Source organism: Bison bison, unplaced genomic scaffold (genome assembly GCF_000754665.1).
Source record: "Bison bison bison isolate TAMUID 2011002044 unplaced genomic scaffold, Bison_UMD1.0 scf7180017864500, whole genome shotgun sequence".
NCBI classification, from domain to species: Eukaryota; Metazoa; Chordata; class Mammalia; order Artiodactyla; family Bovidae; genus Bison; species Bison bison.
Window position 1 is genome coordinate 5,897,433 of NW_011495059.1, and position 26,023 is coordinate 5,923,455.

The following is a 26,023-nucleotide window of genomic DNA, read 5'->3' on the forward strand; positions in this document are numbered from 1 at the left end:
ATTTCCCATGAAGTGATGGGACCAGATGCCATGATCTTCATTTTCTGCATGTTGAGCTTTAAGCCAACTTTTTCAGTCTCCACTTTCACTTTCATCAAGAGGCTTTTTAGTTCCTCTTCACTTTCTGCTATAAGGGTGGTGTCATCTGCATATCTGAGGTAATTGATATGTCTCCCAGCAATCTTGATTCCAGCTTGGGCTCTTTCCAGCCCAGCGTTTCTCATGATGTATTCTGCATATAAGTTAAATAAGCAGGGTGACAATATACAGCCTTGACGTACTCCTTGTCCTATTTGGAACCAGTCTATTGTTCCATGTCCAGTTCTAACTGTTGCTTCCTGACCTGCATACAGGTTTCTCAAGAGGCAGGTCAGGTGGCCTGGTATTCCCATCTCTTTCAGAATTTCCCACAGTTTATTGTGATCCACACAGTCAATGGCTTTGGCATAGTCAATAAATAAAGCAGAAATAGATGTTTTTCTGGAACTCTCTTGCTTTTTCCATGACCCAGAGGATGTTGGCAATTTGATCTCTGGTTTCTCTGCCTTTTCTAAAACCAGCTTGAACATCTGGAAGTTCATGGTTCATGTATTGCTGAAGCCTGGCTTGGAGAATTTTGAGCATTACTTTACTAGCGTGTGAGATGAGTGCAATTGTGTGGTAGTTTGAGCATTCTTTGGCATTGCCTTTCTTTGAGATTGGAATGAAAACTGACCTTTTTCAGTCCTGTGGCCACTGCTGAGTTTTCCAAATTTGCTGGCATATTGAGTGCAGGATTTTCACAGCATCATCTTTCAGGATTTGAAATAGCTCAACTGGAATTCCATCACCTCCACTAGCTTTATTCATAGTGATGCTTTCTAAGGCCCACTTGACTTCACATTCCAGGATGTCTGGCTCTAGGTGAGTGATCACACCATCATGATTATCTGGGTCGTGAATATCTCATCATGTTTAGATTGCTATTATATTCTAGATATCATTAGAGAAAATTCATTTTAATGAAAAGAAGTATGTTCCACATTAAAGTCCTCTTTTCATAGCACTCTGAAAGTGGATGGATCAGGCCCACACCTCCTTGTGACCCAGGGAGGTCTTCTTGTTTTCTACCCACAGACATTTCTATTTTAAGGGCAGGTTCATGAGTCTAGGAGGAGGGCATCACTAGACAAAGGATGAAAGCAGGAGCCGATGAACAGGATTAAAAAAAAGAGTTGCAAGATACAACATTAATATATAAAAGTCAATTGCTTTCCTATATATTGGCAATGAACTAGTGGAATTGAAATTAAAACCCAATACCATTTACATTAGTCTTTAAACAATGAAATACTTAAGTATAAAGCTAACAAAATATCTATGACATCTACAGGAGGAAAACTACAAAATTCTGATGATCGAACATAGAAGAGGTAAATAAACAGAGAGATATTCCACGTTCGTGGATAGGAAGATGCAATTCTCTTACAATGTCAGTTCTTCTCAACTTGATCTGCAGATCCAAGGCAATCTCAATCAAAACCACAGCAAGTTATTTTGAAGATATAAACAAACTAATTCTAAAGTTTATATGGTGAGGCAAAAGATTCTGAAGAGTCAACACACTATTAAAAGAACAAAGCTAGACACTACTTAACTCTAAGACTTAACTTTAAGCTGTTGTAATCAAGAACGCAATACTGGCAAAAGAACAGACAAAAAGATGAGTGCAACAGAACAGAGGGCCCAGAATATATCAACAGTCAACCGATCTTTGACAAAGGAGCAAAGGCAATACAATGGAGAGCAGATAGTATTTTACATACAACATCAACAACATGATCCATGAAAGAAATGAAAAACTGGATTTCATTAAAATGAAAAATTTCGACTCTAGAAAAGACTGCCAAGAGAATGAAAAGATAAGCCAGAGAGTGGGAGAAAATGTCTGTGAAAGACATCATATGTCATCAGGGAAATGCAAATTAAAACAATACCGAGGGCTTCCCTGGTGGTCCAGTAGTTAAGAGTCCACCTTGCAATGCAGGGGATACAAGTTTGATCCCTGTTCCAGGAAGATCCCACATGCCTCAGGGCAACTGAGACCATCTGCCACAACTACTGAGCCCGTGCTCTGGAGCCTGTGCTACTGAAGCTCACACACCCTGGAGTCTGTGCTCTGCAGCCACTGCAATGAGAAACCCCCACACCACAATGAAGAGTAGCTCCCACTCACTACAACTAGAGAAAGCCTGCACACAGCAACAAAGACCCAGCACAGCAAAAAATAAAATAAACATTAAAAACAACAACAGCATTGAAATACCACCCCATACCTGCTAGAATAGTCAGAGTGCAGAAAAGACATCACCACATGTTGGTGAGGATGCAGAGCAAGAGGAAGGCTCAAATACACCACTGGTGGGAATGCAACATGGTACAGCCACTCTGGAAGACAATTTGGTAGCTTCTTACAAAACCAAACATACTCTTACCATACGACTATGCTTGCTGGTATTTATCCAAAGGAGCTGAATATCTGTGCCCACACAAATACCATCACACCACCGTTTACAGCAGCCTTATTCCTAATTACCCAAAGCTGGAATCAACCAAGATGCCAAGTAGAGGAGTGGATAAACTCTGGTACATCCAAACACAGTATTATTCAGCACTAAAAAGAAATGAGTACGTCAAGGCTGTATATTGTGACCCTGCTTATTTAACTTCAATTAAATAAGCAGAGTACATCATGCAAAATGCTGGGCTAGATGAAGCACAAGCTGGAATCAAGATTGCTGGGAGAAATATCAATAACCTCAGATATTGATGACACCACGCTTACGGCAGAAAGCAAAGAGGAACTAAAGAGCCTCTTGATGAAAGTGAAAGAGGAGGTGAAAAAGCTGGCTTAAAATTCAACATTCAAAAAACTATGATCATAGCATCCAGTCCCATTGCTTCATGGCAAATAGATGGGGAAACAATGGAAACAGTGACAGACTTTGTTTTCCTGGGCTCCAAAATCACTGCAGATGGTGACTGCAGCCATGAAATTAAAAGACGCTTCCTCCTTGGAAGAAAAGCTATTACAAACCTAGATAGCATATTAAAAACAGAGACATTACTTTGCCGACAAACGCCCATCTAGTCAAAGCTATGGTTTTTCTAGTTGTCATGTATGGATGTGAGAGTTGGACTATAAAGAAAGCTGAGCACAAAAGAATTTATGCTTTTGAACTCTGGTGCTGGAGAAGACTCTTGAGAGTCCCTTAGACTGTAAAGATATCAAATGAGTCAATGCTAAAGGAAATCAACCCTGAATATTCATTGGAAGGACTGATGCTGAAGCTTCAATACTGAAGCTTCAATACTATCGGCCACCTGATGTAAAGAGCTGACTCACTGGAAAAGACCCTGATGCTGGCAAAGACTGAAGGCAGGAGGAGAAGGGGATGACAGAGGATGAGATGGTCGGATGGTATCACCAACTCAATGGACGTGAGTTGGCAAGCTCCGGGAGATGGTGAAGGACAGGAAAGCCTTGCGAGCCGCAGTCCATTGGGGTTGCAAAGAGTCTGGACATGACTGAGTGACTGAACAACAAAAATAAATGAGCTATCAAGCCATGAAAAGACAGGGAGACACTTTAAATGCATATTATTTCTGAAAGAAGCCAATCTGGAAAGGTTAACTACTGTATGACTCCAACTATATGACATTCTGAAAAAGGCAAAATCATGGATACAAAGGTTGGAGGGAGGAGGTAGGGATGAATAGGTGAAGCAGATGATTTTCAGGGTAGTGGAAACACAATAGTGATGAATTACACATCGTCCAAACCCACAGAATGTCCAACAGCGATGTGAACTCAGGTAACTATTAATTTGGTGTCAGCATAGGTTCATCAGGGCTTCCTTGGTGGCTCAGATGGTAAGGAATCCACTTGCAATGCAGGAGACCTGGGTTCAATCCCTGGGTTGGGAAGATCCCCTGGAAAAGAGAACAGCTACCCACTCCAGTATTCTAGCCTGGAGAATTCTGTGGACAGAGGAGCCTGGCGGGCTACAGTCCATGGGGTTGCAAAGAGACTGAACAACTTTTACTGCTCACTATGTGGGTTCATCAGGAGCAAAAATGTACCCCATCTGGAGGACGTAGATAGTGGGGGAGATAAGACAGGTCTGGGGATAAGGGAGTATATAGGAAATCTCTGTACCTTCCTCTTAATTTTGCTGTGAACCTAAAACTGTTCTGAAAAATGGTGAATCGGCCAAGTGGTTAAAATGTATCAGCAAGAGCCACTAGGTACATACTCTGAATATCTAAATACAGGTAAAGACTGCCTTTAATACTGTTAAAACATCCCTGGACAGGGGGTGAATAAGATCCCACAAGCCATATGGCACAGCCGAAAAAACAAACAAATAAACAAACAAAACTGTTAAAATATGTAGCTGCTTAACTGGGACAGCTGAATGACCCCACTTAATGCCTTGAGGAAAGACAAACAGGTTACAATTCACCCCAAGCTCTAATTAGGTCAAACTGAGGCTATAGTAATTTTATAGTCCCCTAAATAAAGGAAATGGCAACCCACTCCAGTACTCTTGCCTGGAGAATCCCATGGGTGGAGGAGCCTGGGGGCTACAGTCCACGGGGTCACAGAGTCGGACACGACTGAGCAACTCCACTTTCCAAACAGATTTAGTAGTAACTGACTCTGTGATATCCTAACCTTTTTTTTTTTTTTTTAATTAGAGTCAGCCTTTTCCCAAGTGTATATATGTACAGCTTGTGTCAGAGTCTGTGCGACCCCATGGACTGTAGCCCACCAGGCTCCTCTGTTCATGGGATTATCCATGCAAGAATACTGGAGTGGGTTACCGTTTCCTCCTCCAGGGGATCTTCCCAACTGAGGGACTGAACCTGCATTGGCAGGCAGATCCTTTAATACTGAGCCACCTGGGAAGCCCTTAATGCTGCCACTGACCAACAGAAAATTAAGCATGAATCCAAATAAAACTACTTCCCCAGACACAAATCCAGCATTTACCTGTCTCTACTTCTTCCCTCAGTAGGGGCAGGGCACACCCTTGATAGCTGCCTTCCTGTTATTCTCTTAGGTTCTAAACAGGCAAAGGAGACAGACCTCAGGAGAATCCAAGCATCTTTTTCCTCAAGGTACACTGTGTTTTCTGACAACTAAGACCCACAAGCTCGGCAAGGTTCCACACTGAGCCCTCAGGAACTCCTGTTCTCAGCAGAAATCAGGAATTCTTTTCAAGACACCATGAAACCAACTTCCAGGTGATGAGACCCATTCAAATTCTTTTGACTCACTGAAGTGTGCTGCATCCCACAATCTCTTCAGCACACAGACAAATGATGCGACAAGGTGGTCACATGCTGTTTGCTTAAAATACCTTAGACCTGTGTATAACAGAGGACTCAGCCTTTAATCTAAGGCTCCCACTACCCTTCCTGGTCCAGGAACTCGAGAGATGGAGCCCTGCACCATTTACACCAGCAGATGCCACCCCTGCCCTGCTCCTGTTTCTCAGTCTTCTCTCCCCACCAGCTGATTCACCTCACCCACACTTCACACGGCTCTTTTTCACACCTGTATCTTCAGACACTTGCCTTTTCCTCCACTACCAGGCAAGCAAGAAGACAAGACAAACCCAGGAAGCGCTGTTGCTTTGCCTTCCCTGCTCATGCATAATTTACACTGGGGTGGTGGCAGAGGCGAAGCGCTGAGCTGAATCCGCTGTTCGCTACAGGCACTCACTGCAGCAAAACACGCCCCCACCGACCCCCACCATGGGGAGCCATGAAACAGGCAGGCGTTCTACCAGACTTGCGGCTACTGCTGCCCTGGTGCAGGATCCTGGAGGGGAGGTAGTGCAGGGGGAAGCAGGCACGCATGATGAACTGCCTGGGTTTCTGTGATCGCCAAGAAATGCTGAAAACAGAGAAGGTAAAGGACGGAGGTGTGGCTCTAAGACTGAGCCTAGGATTTATGTTCCTGGAATTTTGCCTCAAAGATTCTTCGAACCAGAAGTAGAAAATGTGTCCAACATCCCCCTGCTTCCTATGGATCCAGCTGACACTGTGGGAACACAGCCCAGCACAGCACATGGAGACAACTGGCCGAGGGAAGCAAGGCTGACACATTCTTTGCCTTTTTTGGTTAGAGGGGTAAGCCAGAGCTGACATGCTGCAGATGAGCTGGGGGATAAGACGGTTAGAAATGACAGGGGCCAATGTCGCAACGACCTTTCAAGGGGAATTTCACTTTCAAAACAAACAAAAATTGTAAGCATTTCCTCTAGCAACTCATGTAAGAAATACAGATCAAAATGTAAACTGTCAAACCTACTTTTTTCTCCTTGCTAAGAAGTATTTACACAACAAAAATTGTGTTAGAAATAACACCAAAGGCAGGGGCTTGATTTGATAAGATTTCCAGTAACAAGATGTCTGTTTTCCTTTATCTTGCCCTGTTGTGCTATAGGACATATGGTATATAAAAATCACCCACTGCCCAGCTACTTCCAATTAAGAATTATAAAGGGTTATTATGCATGAAGAAGTTTATGAAGGGCCCTGTTTGAAACGTGACCTGCCACACTGAATTAAAGTCAAAGAACGGCTTCATCACAGGAACACCAAGAGAGCCAGGCAGAAAGGGAAAGCTGAGTCTTGCCCCAAGGTTACTTAACATGCCCCCTCAGCCCTCTTGTCTTTCCAGGAGGCTTAACTCTATAGTTGCTGATGCTATAGACTTAGAAATCTACACTTAGAAATCACAGCTTCAACTTAAACTACAACTAATTAACTCATCCTTCATTTTTTATGGGAAAATACAATATCTAAATCTTTGGGCTGAAAATAAGAATGCTGCTTTTAATTTTTCTTCAAGGATCTACATGGGAACATTAAAAACCCATCGCTAACTCGCACCTCTCTCCCAGCCAGCTCCATTGCTCCATGTGACTTAGTGGCAGCTGCAACATTTCAGAATGATCCCTTCTGAGGTGTCACAGCAGGGCTGGAGCTGCTGAGTTAAGATGCTGGGGAAGATACAAGGGAAAGAGAAAGCTGTGGCTCTGATTCTAGTCTTCAGTGGCTTTCAGCTCTGTTACCAAAACCAATAATAAAGGGACTACTACTGCTGGGGCTCCGAGTGGGCTACCTCAAAATGGCTATACCATGGCATATTAATTATTTGAAGTTGCATGAAAAGCACTGATATAAGAAATTAAAAAACAAGAAAAATTCTGATCCTCTTCTGTCTCCCTGAAAAGCAGGAAATAAATCTCTCAAGTGAAAGGTTCGCTTTCTGCATCTGGAGGTGGAAAGACAGACACCCTTATTGTCAGAGACAGGAATTCAGAGCTGAGAAGCCTGTATAAACAAACTCTGTTACTTCTCTGATTCACTACCCCACACTCAAATTCTGTTTAGATTCTTTTCTAATTAAGCACCCAAAGCCTAAGTTTCTTTGTGCTGTCATTCCTCACAAATTTACTATGTAAAACATATAAAAGCTGCCTGCTTTGGTTACTTCTTAGGTCTCATTTTTAGAAGACCTCTGTGTATATGAAAAAAAAAGACAAAACATTTCTTTTTTTCCTCTTAATCTGCCTTCTGTCCTTTTTGTTTTTCGTTTTAGTAGTACAATCACAAGAACTCAAGAGGAGCAGAGGGGGAAATTCCCCCTCTTCAAAAGTACCCATAGTGTTTCCCAAGAGGGAAAGTGACAAAATGACTATAATTCAAAGTATTCGCAGAGCAATACATTACTTTACCAACAAAGGTCTGTCTAGTCAAAGCTATGGTTTTTCATAGTTATGTATGGATGTGAGAGTTGGACCATAAAGCTGAGCACCGAAGAACTGATGCTTTTGGAGTGTGGTGTTGGAGAAGATTCTTTAGAGTCCCTTGGACAGCAAGGAGATCAAACCAGTCAATCCTAAAAGAATTCAGTTCTGAATATTCATTGGAAGGACTGATGCTGAAGCTGAAGCTCCAATATTTTGGCCACCTGATGTGAAGAACTGACTCATTGGAAAAAACCCTGATGCTGGGAAAGATTGAAGGTAGGAGAAGAAGGGGATGACAGAGGATGAGATGGTTGGATGGCATCACCGACTCGATGGACATGAGCTGGAGCAAGCTACAGGAGTTTGTGATGGACAGGGAAGCCTGGCGTGCTGCAGTCCATGGGGTCACAAACAGTCAGACATAACTGAGGGAATGAACTGACTGGCGGAATCAAATGGGAACTGGCTTCTTAAGCTGGAAATCATACCACAAAGTGTTTTTGGAGTATTTCTTTCTCCCCAGAAGACCCTCTACACAAAAGGTTTAAGGGAGCTTCTACTATCACAACAAAAACCCCCTTCTGAGAGGGATTTGCAAAAGCAAGGGAAGAAGAATGAAAAGTTACTATGTATCATGTCCAACTCTTTTGCAACTACAGCCTGCCAGGCTCCCTCTGTCCGCTCCATTCTCCAGGCAAGAATACTGGAGTGGGTTGCCATTCCCTCTTCCAGGGAATCTTCCCAACCCAGGGATCAAACCTGGGTTTCCTGCATTGCAGGCAGATTCTTTACCATCTGAGCCACCAGGGAAGCCCAACACACAGAATTAAACTAATAAAAATGAAACTAACAAAAATAAAATCCATTTTGCGTGCATGTGTGCGAAGTCATTTCAGTTGTGTCTGACTCTTTGTGACCCTTGGGACTGGAATCCACCAGGCTCCTCTGTCCATGGGATTCTCCAGGCAAGAATACTGGAGTGGGTTGCCATGCTCTCCTCTACGGGATCTTCCCAACCCAGGGACTGAACCCACATGTCTTGTCTTCTGTATTGGCAGATGGGTTCTTTACCACAAGTGCCACCTGGGAAGGCCAAACTCCATTCTGGGACTGGGCAAATTTTCAAATCTTAATGTAATCATAAAGCTAAAACTTAAAATTGAACAGATGCCTGTGAAAGTGCTTTAAAAAGAGACTAATTTTAAAATGCACCTGGGTCCCTCAAAAATGCTTATACCAGTTATACAATGGGTCCCTCATACAAAACCAGGTAAAACCAAACCACTAATGCACAGGAAGTATATTTATAATTAATTCATTTTTTAAAAAGTTAACCTTCAAAAAACATAAGCTTTATGCAAATAAAGCCCCCACAAACTGATTTCCTTAACAACCATTTTAATAAAAAACCAAGTTATTGATGTTGTGCAAACATGAAAGGTGCAGGCAGACCTTTCAGCTGTTTCTCTTGTCGAGCCCAATACTGGTGGAGTCAAATATTCCTGCAGGGCAGCAGTGAGAAGCAAAGGGTAGAAAGGAAAAGGGCATTTTTCACACTAAATAACTTTAAGCAATGTTTGTTATAATTTAAAGTGCTGAAAGGTCTGCCTGGAGCAAGGTGGCCTGTAGGTTACTGCTCTGCATTTGATACAGCTCTCTCTACAAGCAATAAAAAGTTTTCACTTCCTTCCGTTAGCCAAAAAAAAAAAAAAAAAAAAAAAAAAGGAAGTAAAATGCATTTCCTAACTCTCCCAAAAGACTGAGGGTACGTCACCCTCCCATGGGAGGGAGGTCTCCATAGTAGAACAGAAAAAACCTGGAGTCAGAAACTCCAGATTCAGGGATTTTCCTGGTGGCCCAGTGGCTAAGACTCCACTTGGTGCTCCCAATGGAGGGGACCTAGGTTCAATTCCTTGTCGGGGATCTAGATCCTACATGCCGTAGCTAAGACCCAGCTCAGTCAAATAAATAAGTAAGAAAGAGTTGGACACAAAGAGTTGGACACGACTGAGTGACTGAGCATTCACACACTCAGGTGAGAGATGGTGTCAGTTTGGACTACACCGGTAAGTGGAGACAGAGATGAAGAGGAGGAGGACAAATTCAAGAAAAACTGAGGAGATAAAAATCACAAGGGCTTAGCAACTACTCCAATGTGGAAGAGTGGTGATGGGAGGCTGTCTTGCAGAGCTGCAGAAGTGGAGCTGAAGAAGCGACTGGGACATGAGGTGAATGAAGTGACTCACGTGGGAGGTGGGAAAAACACAAAGAGAAACACTGGATGAGGCCCAGTGTCTGGCTCTGATGAATGGCAGCTGGAAGGGAGAAGATGGTGAATGTGATCATATTAAGCATAAGGTGTTTGTGGAAATTAGATACATGGGTCTTAAGTACAAGGAAGGATCTAGGTATAGACCTAAATTGAAGCCATCAGCACAGAGGTGGTAGCTGAAGCCACTTCAGAGAATGAGAATGAGAAAAAAGCTAAAGGAATATCCATTTATTGGGCAAGAATAGAGAAAAGCATATTAAAGGACAAAAGGCCTAGAACCAGCAGAAGGTGGGATCCAGAAACCAAGAGAAGGAAAACACACGAAAAGTAATAAACAGTATTAAATGCTATAGTTTCTAGCCTCTAGCCCTTGCTGGTCTGGTGGCTAGGATTCCTGGGTTTTGTATAGATGACTGTTAGTCACTAAGTTGTGTCCAACTCTTTGTGACCACATGGACTACAGCCTGCCAGGCTTCTCTGTCCATGGCATTCTCCAGGCAAGAATACTGGAGTGGGCTGCCATTCCATTCTTTCTCCAGGAGATCTTTCTGACCTAGGAATTGAACCTGGGTCTTCTGCATTGTAGGCACATTCTTTACCAACTGAGCCACCAGGGAAGCCCCCATTAAATGCTATGCTACTGCTGCTGCTAAGTCACCTCAGTTGTGTCCGACTGTGTGACTCCATAGACGGAAGCCTACCAGGCTCCCCTGTCCCTGGGATTCTCAAGGCAAAAACACTGGAGTGGGTTGCCACTTCCTTCTCCAATGCATGAAAGTGAAAAGTGAAAGTGAAGTCGCTCAGTCATGTCCGACTCTTAGCGACCCCATGGACTGCAGCCTACCAGGCTCCTCCTTTCATGGGATTTTCCAGGCAAGAGTACTGGAGTGGGTTGCCATTGCCTTCTCCGATTAAATGCTACAGAGAGGGCCAAAAAGAGAAAAGAAAAAGAGAGCCAGAGACTGAGAAATATCTTTAGGCTTCTGAGATTAGACTACTGGTGTGTGTGGGTGCTCAGTCATGTCCAGCTCTTTACGATTGACTGCATGGACTGTAGCCCTCCAGGCTTCTTTGTCCATGGGCTTCTCCAGACGAGGATACTTGAGTAGGTTGTCATTTCCTCCTCCAGGGGATCTACCGGACTCAGGGGTCAAACCTGAGTCTCCTGAGGTTCCTGCACTGGAAGACTGATTATTTACTGCCGAGCCATATGGGAAGCCCTAGGCTACTGTGGGGGATTTTAAAGACAGTAATGGAGATGTACCTGCCAAGCTGCAGTGGGGTTAAGCAGAGGCAAAATGGGGAGCCACGATGCAATGATGTGGTAAAAAAGGGAGAGTAGTAGTGATGCGGGGTGTGCTCGTGTGAGCGTGACGTAAAAACCATATTAGAGAGGCAAGGCATGATACATCTGCTGAGAAGGAGCCCTTCAGCCAGCCTACTGGAGACTTTTTACACAGAAAGGAAAATAACTTGGTCCTAAAGGTCCTGTGCGCTAAGGAAAGGCAAACACTAACTACTGAGGTTGGACAAGCGCTGGAACCTCTTTGTTACGGGTGAAGGTAAAATTATTATTTTATAAATGAAAAACCATGCCAAAGATAGGAGGCTGCCAAAACCACTGACTGGCCTCAGTAGAGAAAGGCACAAAGAGCCTGGAACGGGCACTGCGGATCCTCATCACTAAATCTTGACTGGGGTTAAATGGTATATTTCTGGGAATAACTCCTTGTGAGTCTTATGTCCCACAGAGCAGAAACAGTGGTGGGCAAAATAAAAGCACCAAACAGAGCCTACCAGACGCCATGAAGGAAAAGTGGGATGAGTCTATTTTAATCATTATCAAAACCTCAAGAATGCTTAGAAAGCCACCAGCAAATTTTTGCTGAGTTGAAGTTCACAAAGTTACTCTGCTTAAAATTCTCAAAGAACCTCATGACTGGAGTAAGAGAGATGTCCATACTTTTTCCTAAAGATGTTGAAAGAATCTGAATAAGGAGGAGAACAAATAAGGAGGCTTGCGGAGTCATAGAGAAAGTTGACTGGTACCATCACTTCTTCACGTGAAGCATGCCATACCTTTGGGAGCTCAGGGACTTTGTAAAGGTTTCATGTTGACTCCTTATTATAAGCAAGCAAATTTTTGCTCTAAACATGGAAAAAGACTCATTCTGACCTTACTTTAAGCCCTTCATTTTATAAGGGAAAACAAAGTCAGAGATACAACTTGCAAAAGCAGAGCATGCCATAATCTAGTTTCACTTTCTTCAAAAACCACAACTTACGGTAGGAGCAGAAGGCCCACCTGAACAGGAGTAGGAACATTCATAAAAACCAAAATAGAGCTTTGCTCAACGTAACACACAAGAGCTCAAATTTCTGTAATCTGAACTCTGCTCTCAAAGCTATGCTCACTCAAGTCAATGTTATAATAAGTAGTTGCCATCTTCACACAGCTGTTTCAAATGTAAACAGTTAATTTAAAACCCAGAAGAGAGCCCCATTTGTCTAATTTGTCTGCTTCAATGTTCACTCCTTCATAAAACAAAGACTAATCCTTAACTTGTGGGTATATATCCACATTACACACATACGTATGTATCTCTACCTATCTGTCTGTCTATAAAGCTCAGTGAAGTTCTAGTCTACTTAAGATGCTTTGAAAAAGATCAAGAACCCATAAGTCAGAAATGCCTACTGAAGGCAAAGACCTTGAAATACATATGACCTGGAGTATACTTAAAGACAAGCAGACATCTGCACACATACAGAATCCATTTTTTTAAATTTCTAGGAATTAAAAAATCCAGATACTAAAAGTTAGCCCAAAGTTTAAAAAAAAAAAAAACTTCAATAAAAGTAATTGAATATCAAACCATATTCAAGAAACCATTTAAAATGTTTACAAAGTTTTTTGCTAATAAGGGAAAATAACCACGTAAAGTTTTTAAAGGCATATATGATCATTTTAATTTTAAAACAGGAGGAAAAAATAAAAGAAATATATCAAAATTAAAAGTAGATATCTCTGAATAGTGAGATTATGATTTTTTTTTCTTTATATTCATTTTTTCTAAGTTTCCTGTGAGTGCTTCTTTTGTAATTCAAAAAAGAAAAAGAACTGAATATTAGTTGAGTAAGAATGAATGTTTGGGGACTTCTCTGATGGTGGGGTGGCTAAGACTCCAAGCTCCCAATGCAGAGGGCCTGCTTCAATCCCTGGTCAGGGAACTAGATCCCACATGCTGCAACTAAGACCTGGTGCAGTTAGGCAGCTAGCCAAGTAAGTGAGTTAAGTTAGTTTAAAAAAAAAAAAGAATGAATGAATATTTTGGCAGACAAAGCAGTGATGCAGGGCTTGAACACTGTTTTTATTCAATGTATATATGCACTTCATAATAAATCTGAAGAATTAGTGCTACACACACTTGCTAAAACTCAGTGGAGCTGTTCTGGGAAGGAGGAGGAACCATCAAAAGTTGATAAATAGGAAAACAATGCTGTGGCTAAAGGTATGGATTTACAGCTGGGAGAGCTTTGAATTCACGTCACTGTTTTCAAAGTAAAGTCTCAAGTGTCAGGGAACCATGCCCTTAGGTCACCAAGTAAGTGAAGTACATTATATGAGGCCTTTTCTCCCCTAGAGTAATGAGAGATTAATATAGAAAGACACACACACACACACACACCCGTAAGCGCACACACGGATAGATAAGAGCTCCAGCTACAAATCTGGCCTGAGCTAAAAGGGTCAGCAGTACCTAAAAAGAATGGAAGGAATCCAAGGATTAAACACACCTTCCAAACTCCAAATCACTTACAGAACCACGCAACTCAAAAAGTCCCCACCTACTGGAGGGAAACTTTAAAAAAAAAAAGAAGAAAAAAAAGGGGATGCACATCAAAGCAGGGGTGAAAAAGCAGTGAGCGAGCCAAGGCCTGCTGTGTGGGGAAGGACACAAGTACAACCCCATCCCACCAGCCCACCGCTGATCAAGTGACCAGTGTGAGCAGACTGGCCTGCTTCCGCCCATGGTGCTGACAGCGCTGCTAGTCTAGGGAGGGGAGAACACGCTAAGGAAGGGAGCAGTACAGAGGACCCACAGGCAGGGCCTCTCAGTTCCCAGGGAACATGGTAGATGATCACTGGGGTCAGGATTCTGCAGACTGGGGTTCTCTCCTCACTGACTTCCTTCTGTGACCCTGAACTGCTCAAAGGAACGCTGAGCTCTGTCTTCTCATCTAAAAGAGGGATTATATCGCCTGCTCCCATCTGCCCTGACTGTAATGGACAATGAGATACTGGCTTCCCTCACCATGGAGAAAGGGGAGGATTTGTCCAAAGCTGACCAAAAATGGAGCTCTCTATCTCTACCTACTGCCCATCCCATTACTGGAATGAACATCTTTCACCATCTGCACCCTGCAGGGGGGTGGGGGATGCCGCCAGAAATAACAGATGCCGTTAGTGCCCCCTGAGCTATAGCCCAAGAATCTCTCAAGTTTGTTGGAACCAAATTACAAACAGATATAAGAAGTCACAAGTCAGTGCTGGATTCTGGGCCATTCCCCCCTTCCCAGCTGTGCTGTGCTGTCTTAAGTGAAAGTGAAAGTGTGAAAGTGTTAGTCACTCAGTTGTGTCCAACTCTTTGTGACCCCATCGACTATACAGCCTGCCAGGCTCCTCTGTTCATGAAATTCTTCAGGCAATTATACTGGAGTGGGTAGCCATTCCCTTCTCCAGGGGATCTTCCTGACCCAGGGATCGAACCCACGTCTCCTGCACTGCAGGCGGATTCTTTACCATCTGAGCCACCAGAGTCTCAAAGGAAAAGTCACATGTACTCTTGAGTATTCATTACAGTGGAGGGCGACCTACCAAGTTTGGGAGACACAGCAACAGGCCCAAGTTCAGTGACCAATTTCTCCCTTCTTCTCAGAGCAAGAGAATGCAGAGTTATGGCAGGAGGGTACTTAGGAGCTTGGTGGCAAAGTACGCTCTCTCAAACTCAGAAAGGTTTTCTCAGGGGCCATTCCAGAATGCTTTCCTGCAACCATTTTAATGCCCCTATATAAGACATCATGTCTCTAAAATAAGATTCTTGGGACTGCTGAAATGATCAACTCTGGCTACTCTTCTGTGTAGAGCGTCTTTCTGCTGTGACCTGACCTAATGAAATAAATAAATAAAATTTTAAAACCACAATAAATAAACCAAAACAAACTTGATAAAATGACAAGATGTCTGCTTTAAATTGTATTTCTGGTCTGCGCTAACTCTGGGTCTGAAGAGAAGACTATATGATTCAGAAGCTGGACTATACACCTCCTGAGGTCCTATCCAGCTCCATAATCCTGTTAAAGACCTTACCTAGACATCCAGGCCTCTCCTCTGCAGAATAAAGCTGGCAGTCTTGCCTGTGCCCTGGTGACTTTGTTAAACACACATGCATACACACGCAGGCCTTCCAGAGGTGGGTGAACACTGCCCACTGGAAGGAGAGGCGCACACTGCCGTCTACTGCGGCTCTGGACACTGAGGGCACCTAAACAAGGCCTCCGTAAAACCAAATGCGCTGGGAAACGATGCTCTAGCATGTCTGAAAATTCTGCAGCAGAAATTAAAGAATTATCTAACTAAATGGGAAGACATTTCACGTTCAGGGACTGGAAGGCTTAAGACTTAAGACGGCAATAGTGCCCAAAGCAATCTCCAGATTCAACACAACGCCTATGAAAATTCCAACAAACTTTATTGGAATGGAAAAGCTGATCCTCACATTCCCACAGAACTGAAAGAGGCCCTGAACAGCCAAATGACACTAAGACAGAACGAAGTTTGAGGATTCACATTTTCTGATCTTAAAACTTACTATGAAGCTACAGAGATCAAAGTAGTTGTGTGTGATACTGGCATAGGACAGACACACAGATCAGTGGAACAGAACAGAGTCAAGAAATATACCCATACATCTATGGCCAATCGATTTTTAACAAAAGTACTAAGTATTCAGTGGGGAACAACAAACAGTGCCAGGGCAACGAGGCATCTATATGCAAATAAAGGAGGTGCGCTCACACTCCCCTGGCCCACCTCACATCACAAGCAAAAATGAGCTCAACAACCTCAATGTAAAAGCTAGAACTAAAAAACTCCTAGAAGAAAACACAGAATAACTCTTCCTATGACCTGGATTTTGCAATGGATTCTTAAATGTGACACCGAAACGTAAGCAACACAAGAAAAAACGATTTAGATCTTATCAAAACTTACTGCTTCAAACAGCATACTGAAGAAAGTGAAAAAACAGCTTACAGAATGGAACAAAATATTTGCAAAGCATTTAACTGGTAGAAGTCTGATATCCACAACATACCAAGAACTCTTACAATTCAAGAACAAACAACTCAGTTCAAATTTGGGCACAGGACTCGAACAAACACGCTCTTAAAAAAGATACACAAATGGCTAACAAGCACACGCTAAGATGCTCATCCTTGTTAGTCACCAGGGAAATGCAAATCAAAACCACGAGATACGACTTCACGTCCGCCAGGATGGCTAGAACTTAAAAAGGACAGACAACGCCAAGTGTTGACAAGGATGTGAGAAAAGCAGCCTCATACACTGCTAGTGGGAATGGGAAACGGCACAGCTGCTATGGAAACCAGTTCTGGCGTCTCCTCAAAAAGTTAAACATAGACTTCACCTTACGATTCAGTAATTCTATTCCCAGGTATACATATACCCAAGAGAAATAAAACATATGCCCACACAAAAACTTGTTCACAACTGTTTATGGCAACACTGTTCATAATGGCCAAAAGGTGGAAACAGCCCAACCGTGCATCAGCAAAGGGACGGGTAGACATTTTTGCATATCTATAAAATGGACGATTCAGCCATAAGAAGAAATGAAGTACTAATACATGCTACAACCTGGATAAATCCCAAAACATGCTAAGTGAAAGAAGCCAGACCCAATTATATGAAATATCCAGCACTGGCAAATCCACGGGCACAGAAAGCTGATTGGTGGTTATGTGGGGCTGGGAGGAGGGGCCCACAGGGAGGGACTGGTTAATGGGGCACAGGGTTTTCTTTTGCTCTGACAGAAAGCGAGCTATTTTAGAATTTGATACAGGTGGTGGTTTCTCAATACTATGAATGTACTATGTGTCGCTGAAATGCATATACTTTAAAAGGGTTATTATTTTCATGTTTCACCTCGTATTTTTAAAACATCTGCAGACAGGAACACAGTTCTCCAGAGCTCGTCCCTGTGCGGCATTCAGTCTGTGTGTGTACCACTGACAGGGACATCACACACAGACCTGTCTCCTTTCAGTTTAGAGCACTGCTAGAACGTCAACAAACATCATGATGTTTTAAAAAAAGGACCGATGTGTCAAAATTATGAGCACCTTCCCCATTCTGATTTTTTTCTTCAATGCATGTACAAGTAAGATTTCCCTCCCTCTCTCTCTTTCCCCTTTGCATATGCCCAGATGGAATATACCATATCAGGCTTTCTCCAAAGTGACAAGACTGGAACTCTGTCCACCCTACTCTACAGCTTGTGAGCTTCTAGCAATCACTTGGGGTTAATGGTCACCTCTGTCCCCCAGAAACAAATTCTCCCTTTGCTCTAAGAACTGAAGTTTTAGAGGCTTTTCTGGCTCCTTTTCCTTTATTGAATTCACTTTCTTCTACCTCCTCCACATTCCTGATCCTCCCTTTCAGGCTGCTATTTGTGCTTCCTGCTGCATGTCCTCTTTCCCATTTCTATGTTTTCTCATGTTCACAACAAAAGCATGACAAATATTAAGCAGCTTTCCTTCTAACTTGCCTGGAGTTTAAGGCCAATGTCTACTATAACATCCAAAAGCAATAGCATGGGGAAAAAAGAAAGGAAAAAAAAGGTAAACAAAGAAAAAATGAATCATGATTCTATTTAAAGGAAAAAAAAATACAAAGGAGGAAACCCACAGTTTCCATCAAATACTCACCTTTCTTTACTAATATAGTCTTTACAACTAAGAATTAGTTTTTAAATGCAACCTAAAAAACCCTCTTCATTGAGTAAGGTTGTATCAGGTGATGAATTTCACTCCCAGAACAAATATTTACTGAAAAAAATTACGTTTCTGATACTGGAAGAGCTGCCAAAGAACACCTATTCTAGTGAACTCTGGAAGACCTGCTGAAGGCATTTTTGTTGAGTTGCTAGGTTGCATCTGACTCTTTGCAATCCCATGAACTGCAGCCTGCCAGGCTCCTCTGTCCAAGGGATTTCCCAGGCAAGAATACTGGAGTAGGTGGTCATTTCCTTCTCCAGGGGATCTTTCCCACCCAGGGATCGAACCCATGTCTCCTGCATTGGCAAGTGGATTCTTTACCACTGAGCCACCAGAGAAGCCCACTGAAAGCACAGCATTGTTCAAAAACTGTCTGTGCATTTTATAATTCACTTCTATTTTAAATAAATGTCTGATCGATACAGTATATTAAACAAATAACATTATCAACTTTCCTCAGTTGATTTTAGCTTAGACATAGTGAGTTAAGGTATTCCCCTTATTGAGAACATTTCTCACATTCTACTTTAACTTCATTCTTGCTTCTACTAGAGTGGAAGCTCACTGAGGGAGAGCACATATCCTGCTCATCTCCACTTATCTCCTGCCTGGCATGGGTTCTGCTAACTTCATGGCTGAATGAGCAGCTGCTAAAAGAGTTTTGTTGTTGTTGAAAGAGTATGACGCCTAATTCCCACGGGAGGGCTCTGGGAGCCCGCTTCCCGTACCTTCTGTCTTTGTCTTCCTTTACTCATCTGTCTGCACCAGTGTGGTTGTTCTCCATTTACAAATGTATTTCCCTTCTTCAGTTGCTACTTCCTCTTATGAAAAGTCTGTATTGCCTGCCAGGAAGTTTAGACTTAACCTTAAACCACAATCATAACTGCAACCACAATCGTAATTGCCAGCTGCCTCCTTGATCTATATTACGTACAATCCCTTGGTTTGGTTTTACGTTCAACCATCCTGTTTATGCAAAAACATTATTTTCTTGAGGGCAGAAACACAATTTCTCTGGGAGCCATAACTCTTGTCTTCTACGTCTCAGGGTCTGAATCATCCTAGGCTCTGAATCATTATACTTCCTATCCCAAAGTTCAGGAGACACTGAGAATCTAAGATAAAATTCTCAAGTGAAATAATAAAGAGGTATACTCATTATATAAGGAAGATATAAACCTGTAGAAAAAAATGTTATGTGTTATCAAATTAGAACTCTGGGAAGAAAAGAGACTCTCAAGCAAGTAACTACATTTCCAGAGTTCTAAGAATTCTATGTTCATACACTGATGGCAATGAAAAGATTAAAAAATAAAAGTAGATTTCATTACTCTTCTGACGTGGCAGTTTTAAAACAAGGACTGGTAATGTTAAAAAAAAAAAAAAGAATGTTAAAAAAATACATATACTTTATGTACTGTCCCTATCAATAAGACACTTTTGGAAGATTTAGAAGAAATCATAGTAATAATGTGTCTTTCAAGTGGCACATACTTATTAAGTTTTATCATCACCATAAAGATATAATGGAATTAAGATCAGTCTATTATGGGATATGAGAAAAAAATCTCAAGATTCTAGGGAGCAGACTGTTCATATTTTTAGCAAACATGGATAAAGAATGAAATCATCTCTCAACATCTTATATCTAACAGTTTGCTTTTTTAAAATGTAGCAAATTTAGCTCCATTTTTACAATGAATAATTTTCACTCATGTGTCTGACAGACATAGTTTGGGATAAGAACTGGGAGTTCAGAATCTATACTTTCGGGTGATGGGACATACCTGTTCTGATTCTTAAAGAATTCCAATGCCCAAGTGAGTAAAAAAATTCGGGCTGGAAAGCAACGGATCCAAATTTCTGATCCATTTCTGCCTTAATAACCTCCTGTGGCATTTAGCAAACCATTGGTTCTACAGAAACCAGGAAGATTTCCCCAGAAGAAATATAGGGAGGAAAGTGCAACCATGAGAAAAGGAGACGAACAAAGGGTTAATTCACTCTACCAACTCAATCTCCTTCTCAAAGACTCTGTCCTCTATGGTAGCCTGCCACGTTCCACCCAACAGCAGCTGCTCATGATAATCAATGTCTGACAGATCAGAGAAAGCCCTTAATGTGTCGCCAAGGGGCAGTTCAACAGATGGTATGGTGACTTACAACCAGAATCATTAATTACACTCTCTTATTAGTCCCGGGGCACAGGGCTGAAAATGCTTCCTCAGTGAAAGATGAGCATTTCAGATAAATGACCGTCTGGTACTGCCTATGAAACTCCCTTTAGGACTTCTGATCAGTGTTGATTTCTAAATCTAAGCCATACTATTTTTATATCTCTTTCCCATTTTCCACTTTCAAGCTGGCTAGGAATATGAAGTCCCCCCTACCACTACCCATCACAGCTCCCGTAACCATTGCAGTAACGACATGGGAAGAAGCGCATCTTTCATTTCCCTGCACAAGTCAAATGACTATGTTGAAAGGCAGACATAATCATGGCAGCCTCAGGGCTAGCTCACTTTTCCGTCCCTCTGGGCCAGAGAAAGTGTCTCTTGAGTGCAGGGTTGGCAGATGGGGACAATCCCCTCCCTCCCTGACCTACTCTTGTTTCCTATAAGAAGTGACTGATTCTTCAACTCAAAACTGTCTTCCCTTCCCAAGCCACTGGTTGCAACTCTTCTCTATATATCTTTGAAAAAAAGAAGGGCAGACATTCCTTAAAAGGAAGCTTAGCTGCAGGATGCAAGCAAAAGTTCCCAGATATCCACACGGCTGGTTCAGGTATCAAAGGACTGAGATAAACCACCAGGTATTTAATTAAGCCAGACAAATGCATGGAGAGAAACTAGTGCTGGAGCCGCTCTCCAAGGGCATTCAGACAACGTCAACTCAGGGTAAAAATCAGCTCCTTCCCAACAGTTTGAGAACTGGGCTCCACAAACATTATTAGGTTTATGTGGAATTTTAGAAGAGACTGCAGACAGAGCTTGGAGGCACACTACTTACTGGCCTTAGAAAGGATATAAGTTGGAAATAAATCTCAATATAATCCAAAAGAAAGTTTTAACCATTTCCCAAATGCAATCATTCCTTGGCTGTGCTGAATGCCTATTCTTCTCAAACCTCAATCTACAATTGTTTTTCTTGAAATATAAGCTCAAACTAAAGCAATGAGACCCTAAATGCTATGATTTAAGACTTCATTGCTTGCTTTCTGCATTCCACTTTGTTCTTTCCTGGACATATAAAAAACATGACTTCAAGTTTCAACTTGGTTTAAATCATTACAGTATCTGATGGATGTTCTCATCTCATGAATGTTTTAAAGAAAAAAATGTGCTAATTAAGGCATAATAAAACCCTCCTAACGCGGGCTCCAGGAAGGTAAACTTGGGGAGTTTGGGTCTGCCTTGCTGTGTACTCACTTCCAGTTTTTTCTCCTTTTCTGACAAAACGTCTTTCTGGTTCTGGGTGTACTCCACCAACATCCGAGCCAGCTGGCGTCGGTCTTCCAGCTCCGCCGCCAGGCGCCCGTTATATTCGGCTAGTAACAGACATGCTTCATCTACTGTTTTTGAAAGACGTTCAGCTGCCTCTTTGTCTAAATACAAGTGAGACCAAAAAGAGAGAGACAATAAATAATGACACAGGCATAATTGCAAAGACTTCTGGGGGAGGTTAGCAGTTTCTCCCCTAACACCCAAGTCCAAGAATAGGCTGGAACCTGTAGACAATGGACTGGCTGGCAAAAAAATTAAAGGCACTTACTCCTGTCAACAAGATGGGACTTTCTGAACTACCTGAAGTGAGGCAATTGTACAAAGAGGTGAATCCGACAAAGGACTTCAAAATGCCTATTCCTATAAAAGCTCTACAAATAAACAGAGAGATTTACAGTCATATATGAAATAATATTTCCCTGTCTCTGAAAATTTCAAAACTGCTTTCTTCATATTACGTCATTAACTACTCTTTGCATATCCATCTGAAATACAAAAGTAAGCACCCATTTCTTGAGTGTGAAAACTAAGACAATAAAAGCTACACAACAGATTCAGTATCGTGGGCTTCGCTGAGGAGCTGTGGACTCAAAACCATAGCTCTAAAATGGACCTATAGGGACTTCCCTGGTGGTCCAGTGGTTAAGGCTTCACCTTTCAATGTAGGAGGTGTGGGTTCGATCCCTGGTTGGAGAGCCAAGATTCCACATGCCTCACAGCCAAAAAACCAAAACATAAAACAGAAGCAACATTATAACAAATTCAGTAGACAAAACAAAAAAAACTCGATTAAAAATAAATAAATAAAATGGACCTTTAAGATTATATTTCTTAATCTGTGTAAGCATTAAATCTCTTGTTCAGCAAAATATACAGTCTGGTAAGACAGAAGTTTTTAAATGCTTTTGAATGTGACCCATGCTAAGAAATACACTTTATATAAATATATATTAAAAAAGAAACCAAAGTTTCATTAGACAATACTTCCTTCAGTGTGTGCAGAGCATTCTATCTGCCATCTCATTTAAAAAAAAGAAAAGGTTGGTTATTATCTACCAGACTGACTTCAGGCCCAATTAATGGGTTGCAACTCATTGTTTGGGGAAGAAACTGCAGAAGAATCAAAGCATAAGAAAGGGTATCCTTGGGAAAAGTGGTGAATCACACTCAACCTCAGGAAGTAAAAAAAGACAAAGGATGATTTGTATTAAAAAAAACCTGACGTAATTAATTACACGTGGGGATGGCGAGATTAACACTGAAGTATGCATGTTGTTGTTGCTGTTGTTCAGCTGCTAAGTCGTGTCCAACCAACTCTTTGCAACCCCATGGACCGCAGCATGCTAGGATTCCCTGTCCTTCACTATCTCCCTGATTTTGCTCAAACTCATGTCCATTGAGTCGGTGATGCCATCTAACCATCTCATTCTCTGTCGCCCCCTTCTCCTCTTGCCTTCAATCTTTCCCAGCATCAGGGTCTTTTTCAATAAGTCAGCTCTTCACATCAGGTGGCCGATAGTACTGAAGCTTCAGCATCAGTCCTTCCAATGAATATTTGGGGTTGACTGGTTTAATCTCCTTGCTGTAAAAGGGACTCTCAAGAGTCTTCTCCAATACCACAATTCAAAAGCACCAATTCTTTGGCACTTAGCCTTCTTTATGGCCCAACATTAGTACATGACAACTAGAAAAACCATAGCTTTGACTATACAGACTTGGCAAAGTGATGTCTCTGCTTTTTAATATGCTGTCTAGGTTTGTCATAGCTAAAAAGGCTTTAATGCTTTGAAACAAAGCACTAGAGACGCCAGTAGCTCCATGGGATAAACTGAAAGTGAGTGTCAGTGATACAGATTTGTTGCTTCCTCTGAATGCAGGTGGTCAAGGTGAGAGAGTTCAGCATAATCATAGGTAACCCAGATTTAAGAATTCCCCACAGAGTTTCTCTGGCAAACAGTGTCTGACTATTAGACGCTGCCTCAATATGAATACTGGAAGGTGAACTGTTGAGGGATTCCAAATTAGGCCTGATGCCAAAGATCAGGTACTTCTAGGCTCCTCGGGGACAGGGAAACAACAGGATGTTCTTGGTGGAGGAGGAGTGAGCCAAGAGAAAACAAAGGAGAGAGACGATTTCAATCACCGAGGGTAGAGAGGACAGTGAAACTTATTCTTCAAGACTGGTGGCACGGTCTAGGAACAAGCTGCTGGGTCGTTAGGTTGGTTACCTTCATCACTGCTGAATTATTTTTGTAATGGTTAATTTCATTAAAATGTTTCAGGGCCTGTGGCAGAAAATGACAAGTAAAACACTACTTTTTGAGATTAAAAAAAAAAAAAATCAATTCTCACACTCCATGAAGTTGTACAAGGGAAATAATTCATTCACACAAATAATTACAACCCAGAAAAAGAACCTGTGATAGTTTTATGAGCCAAAGAAAAAAATGCAGTTGAAATGTAGCAGTGAGATGCTCACTTTGGGGAACTTACCCGTGGCTACCCTCAAATGCTCTGCCCTCCCAAGTCCACAGACAAGCGCTGTGTGCCTCTCTCAGCCACTCTGTCACTTAGCACGGGCACCCCATCTGCTGCCTCCAAGACTCAAGTGTCTGGGACTGTCACCTGCGTGTCCCCAGCCGTCTCTCCTTCCGGAAGCATTCCCACTAGCATGCACACACGCTGCTCTGCCTTCTGACCACGTGTCCCTCCCCAGCTACCGTGCACGTGCCTGCTCCCCTTACAGCGGAACTACTCGACAGAGCTGTCTCTCCTCCTGGTCCCCACCCTCTTTCCTACCAGGTCACTAAACTCACTCCAATCAGACTTTTATACCCCAACCCTTCCAAGCAGCCTGACATATATGTGGACTCCTATTGTGTGTCCAACGCTGTTCTAGGCTCTGAGCCAAAAGGTAACAAAAAGACCAAAACTTTCTGCCTTCAAGTTTACATTCAAAGGGAGGAAAAGAAATAAATAATACACTATATTTTACTTATTTACCAGCTGAAGATAAGAACCCTAGAGAACAAAAAGGCAAAGCATTTGGAAGGAGGTGGCGTGAGAACAAGTCATGTGACCATCTGGGGAAGATCATTCCAGGCAGAAGAAACAGTCAAGTACAAGGGCCCTTGGAGAGTGCTCTGCAAGGAACCCACATGACTAGAGTGTTCTGAGCAGAGTGGGGCATGATCCAACTTCTATTTTAGTGGATCACTCTGGTTACTATGTTGAAGACAGACTGATGGCTGGAGGACAAGAGGCAGCAGGGAGAGCAGACAGGAAGCTACTGGGATAATTCAAGTGAAGATGGTGGACACTCCCACCAGGTGGCAGCAGCGGAGGTGGTAACAGGTGTCAGGTTCAAGCTGTAGTTCAGATCAACAGGAATGATGAGAGGGTCCATCTATTGAGATAGGGAAGACCATGAGACAAATTTGGGGGGAAGAGGAGGAGTCTGGTTTGGGACAGGTGAAGTCTGAAATGTCTTTCAGGATATCCAACTCAGTAACACTCAGAGCAGGAGGCTGGATGTATGGGTCTCAAGTTCAGGAAAGAGGTCAACCCTAGAGATGTAAATTAGGTGATCATCAGCACAAAAATTGTTATTTAAAGTCATCAAACAGGATGAAAGGAACTGTCAGTGAAACTAACTAGGGAAGAGAGCTAATTACTCAAAATTAAGAGGAGAAGAAGGGAAGAATCAACAAAGGAGCCTGAAAGACAAGAGACTAGAGAGGAAAGCTAGAACATGTGGCATCCCAGCCTCCTCCTGCTGCCAGAAACACAGCATCAGAAACAACACAGACGTAGCATCCTGACATTTATCGTAGTATCATGGCCCTTTCCTTCTATCTTCAAAATGCATCTCTCCAACTGCTGCTTCCCCAGTCATGTCTCTTACTCCTGCTCTCCTTGCTCTTCTAAGGACCCAGACCACTTGACTAACCCAGGAGAATAACCTCCCCACCGCAAGATCCTTCACTCAACCACATCCACAAAGTCCCTTTTTCTATGTGAGACAATATATTTGCAGGCTCTAAGGATCAGAACATGGACATTTGGGGAGGACCATTATTTTGCCTACCACACCAAGTGAGAAAGTATTTTTAGGAAGAAGAAATGATCAACTGGGCCAAATTAAGAATGGGCAAAAATGTATAAGGCCTTGCTAAGACTAGTAAGGGGGCACTCTCTGTCCCCCTTCTGATGCCTATGTCAGAAACTTCCTCTGTCTGTTTTTATACTTTAATAAAACTCTGCACCCCCCCGCCCCAGACACACACACACACAAAAGAATGGGCACAAAAAGTTCACCACTGAATTTAGCAACATGGAAGTCATGAGCCAACACTGATAAG

General features: G+C 42.4%; 1 protein-coding gene across 1 annotated transcript in view; it reads right to left on the bottom strand.

The window, feature by feature from the left end:
* Nucleotides 1–26,023, bottom strand: part of RPRD1B (regulation of nuclear pre-mRNA domain containing 1B) — a 58,145-nt gene that overhangs the window by 5,895 nt on the left and 26,227 nt on the right. The window contains exon 6 of the mRNA XM_010829171.1: nucleotides 21,588–21,763. Within this exon, the coding sequence (XP_010827473.1) occupies nucleotides 21,588–21,763 (176 nt within the window). The remainder of the gene's footprint in view (nucleotides 1–21,587; nucleotides 21,764–26,023) is intronic.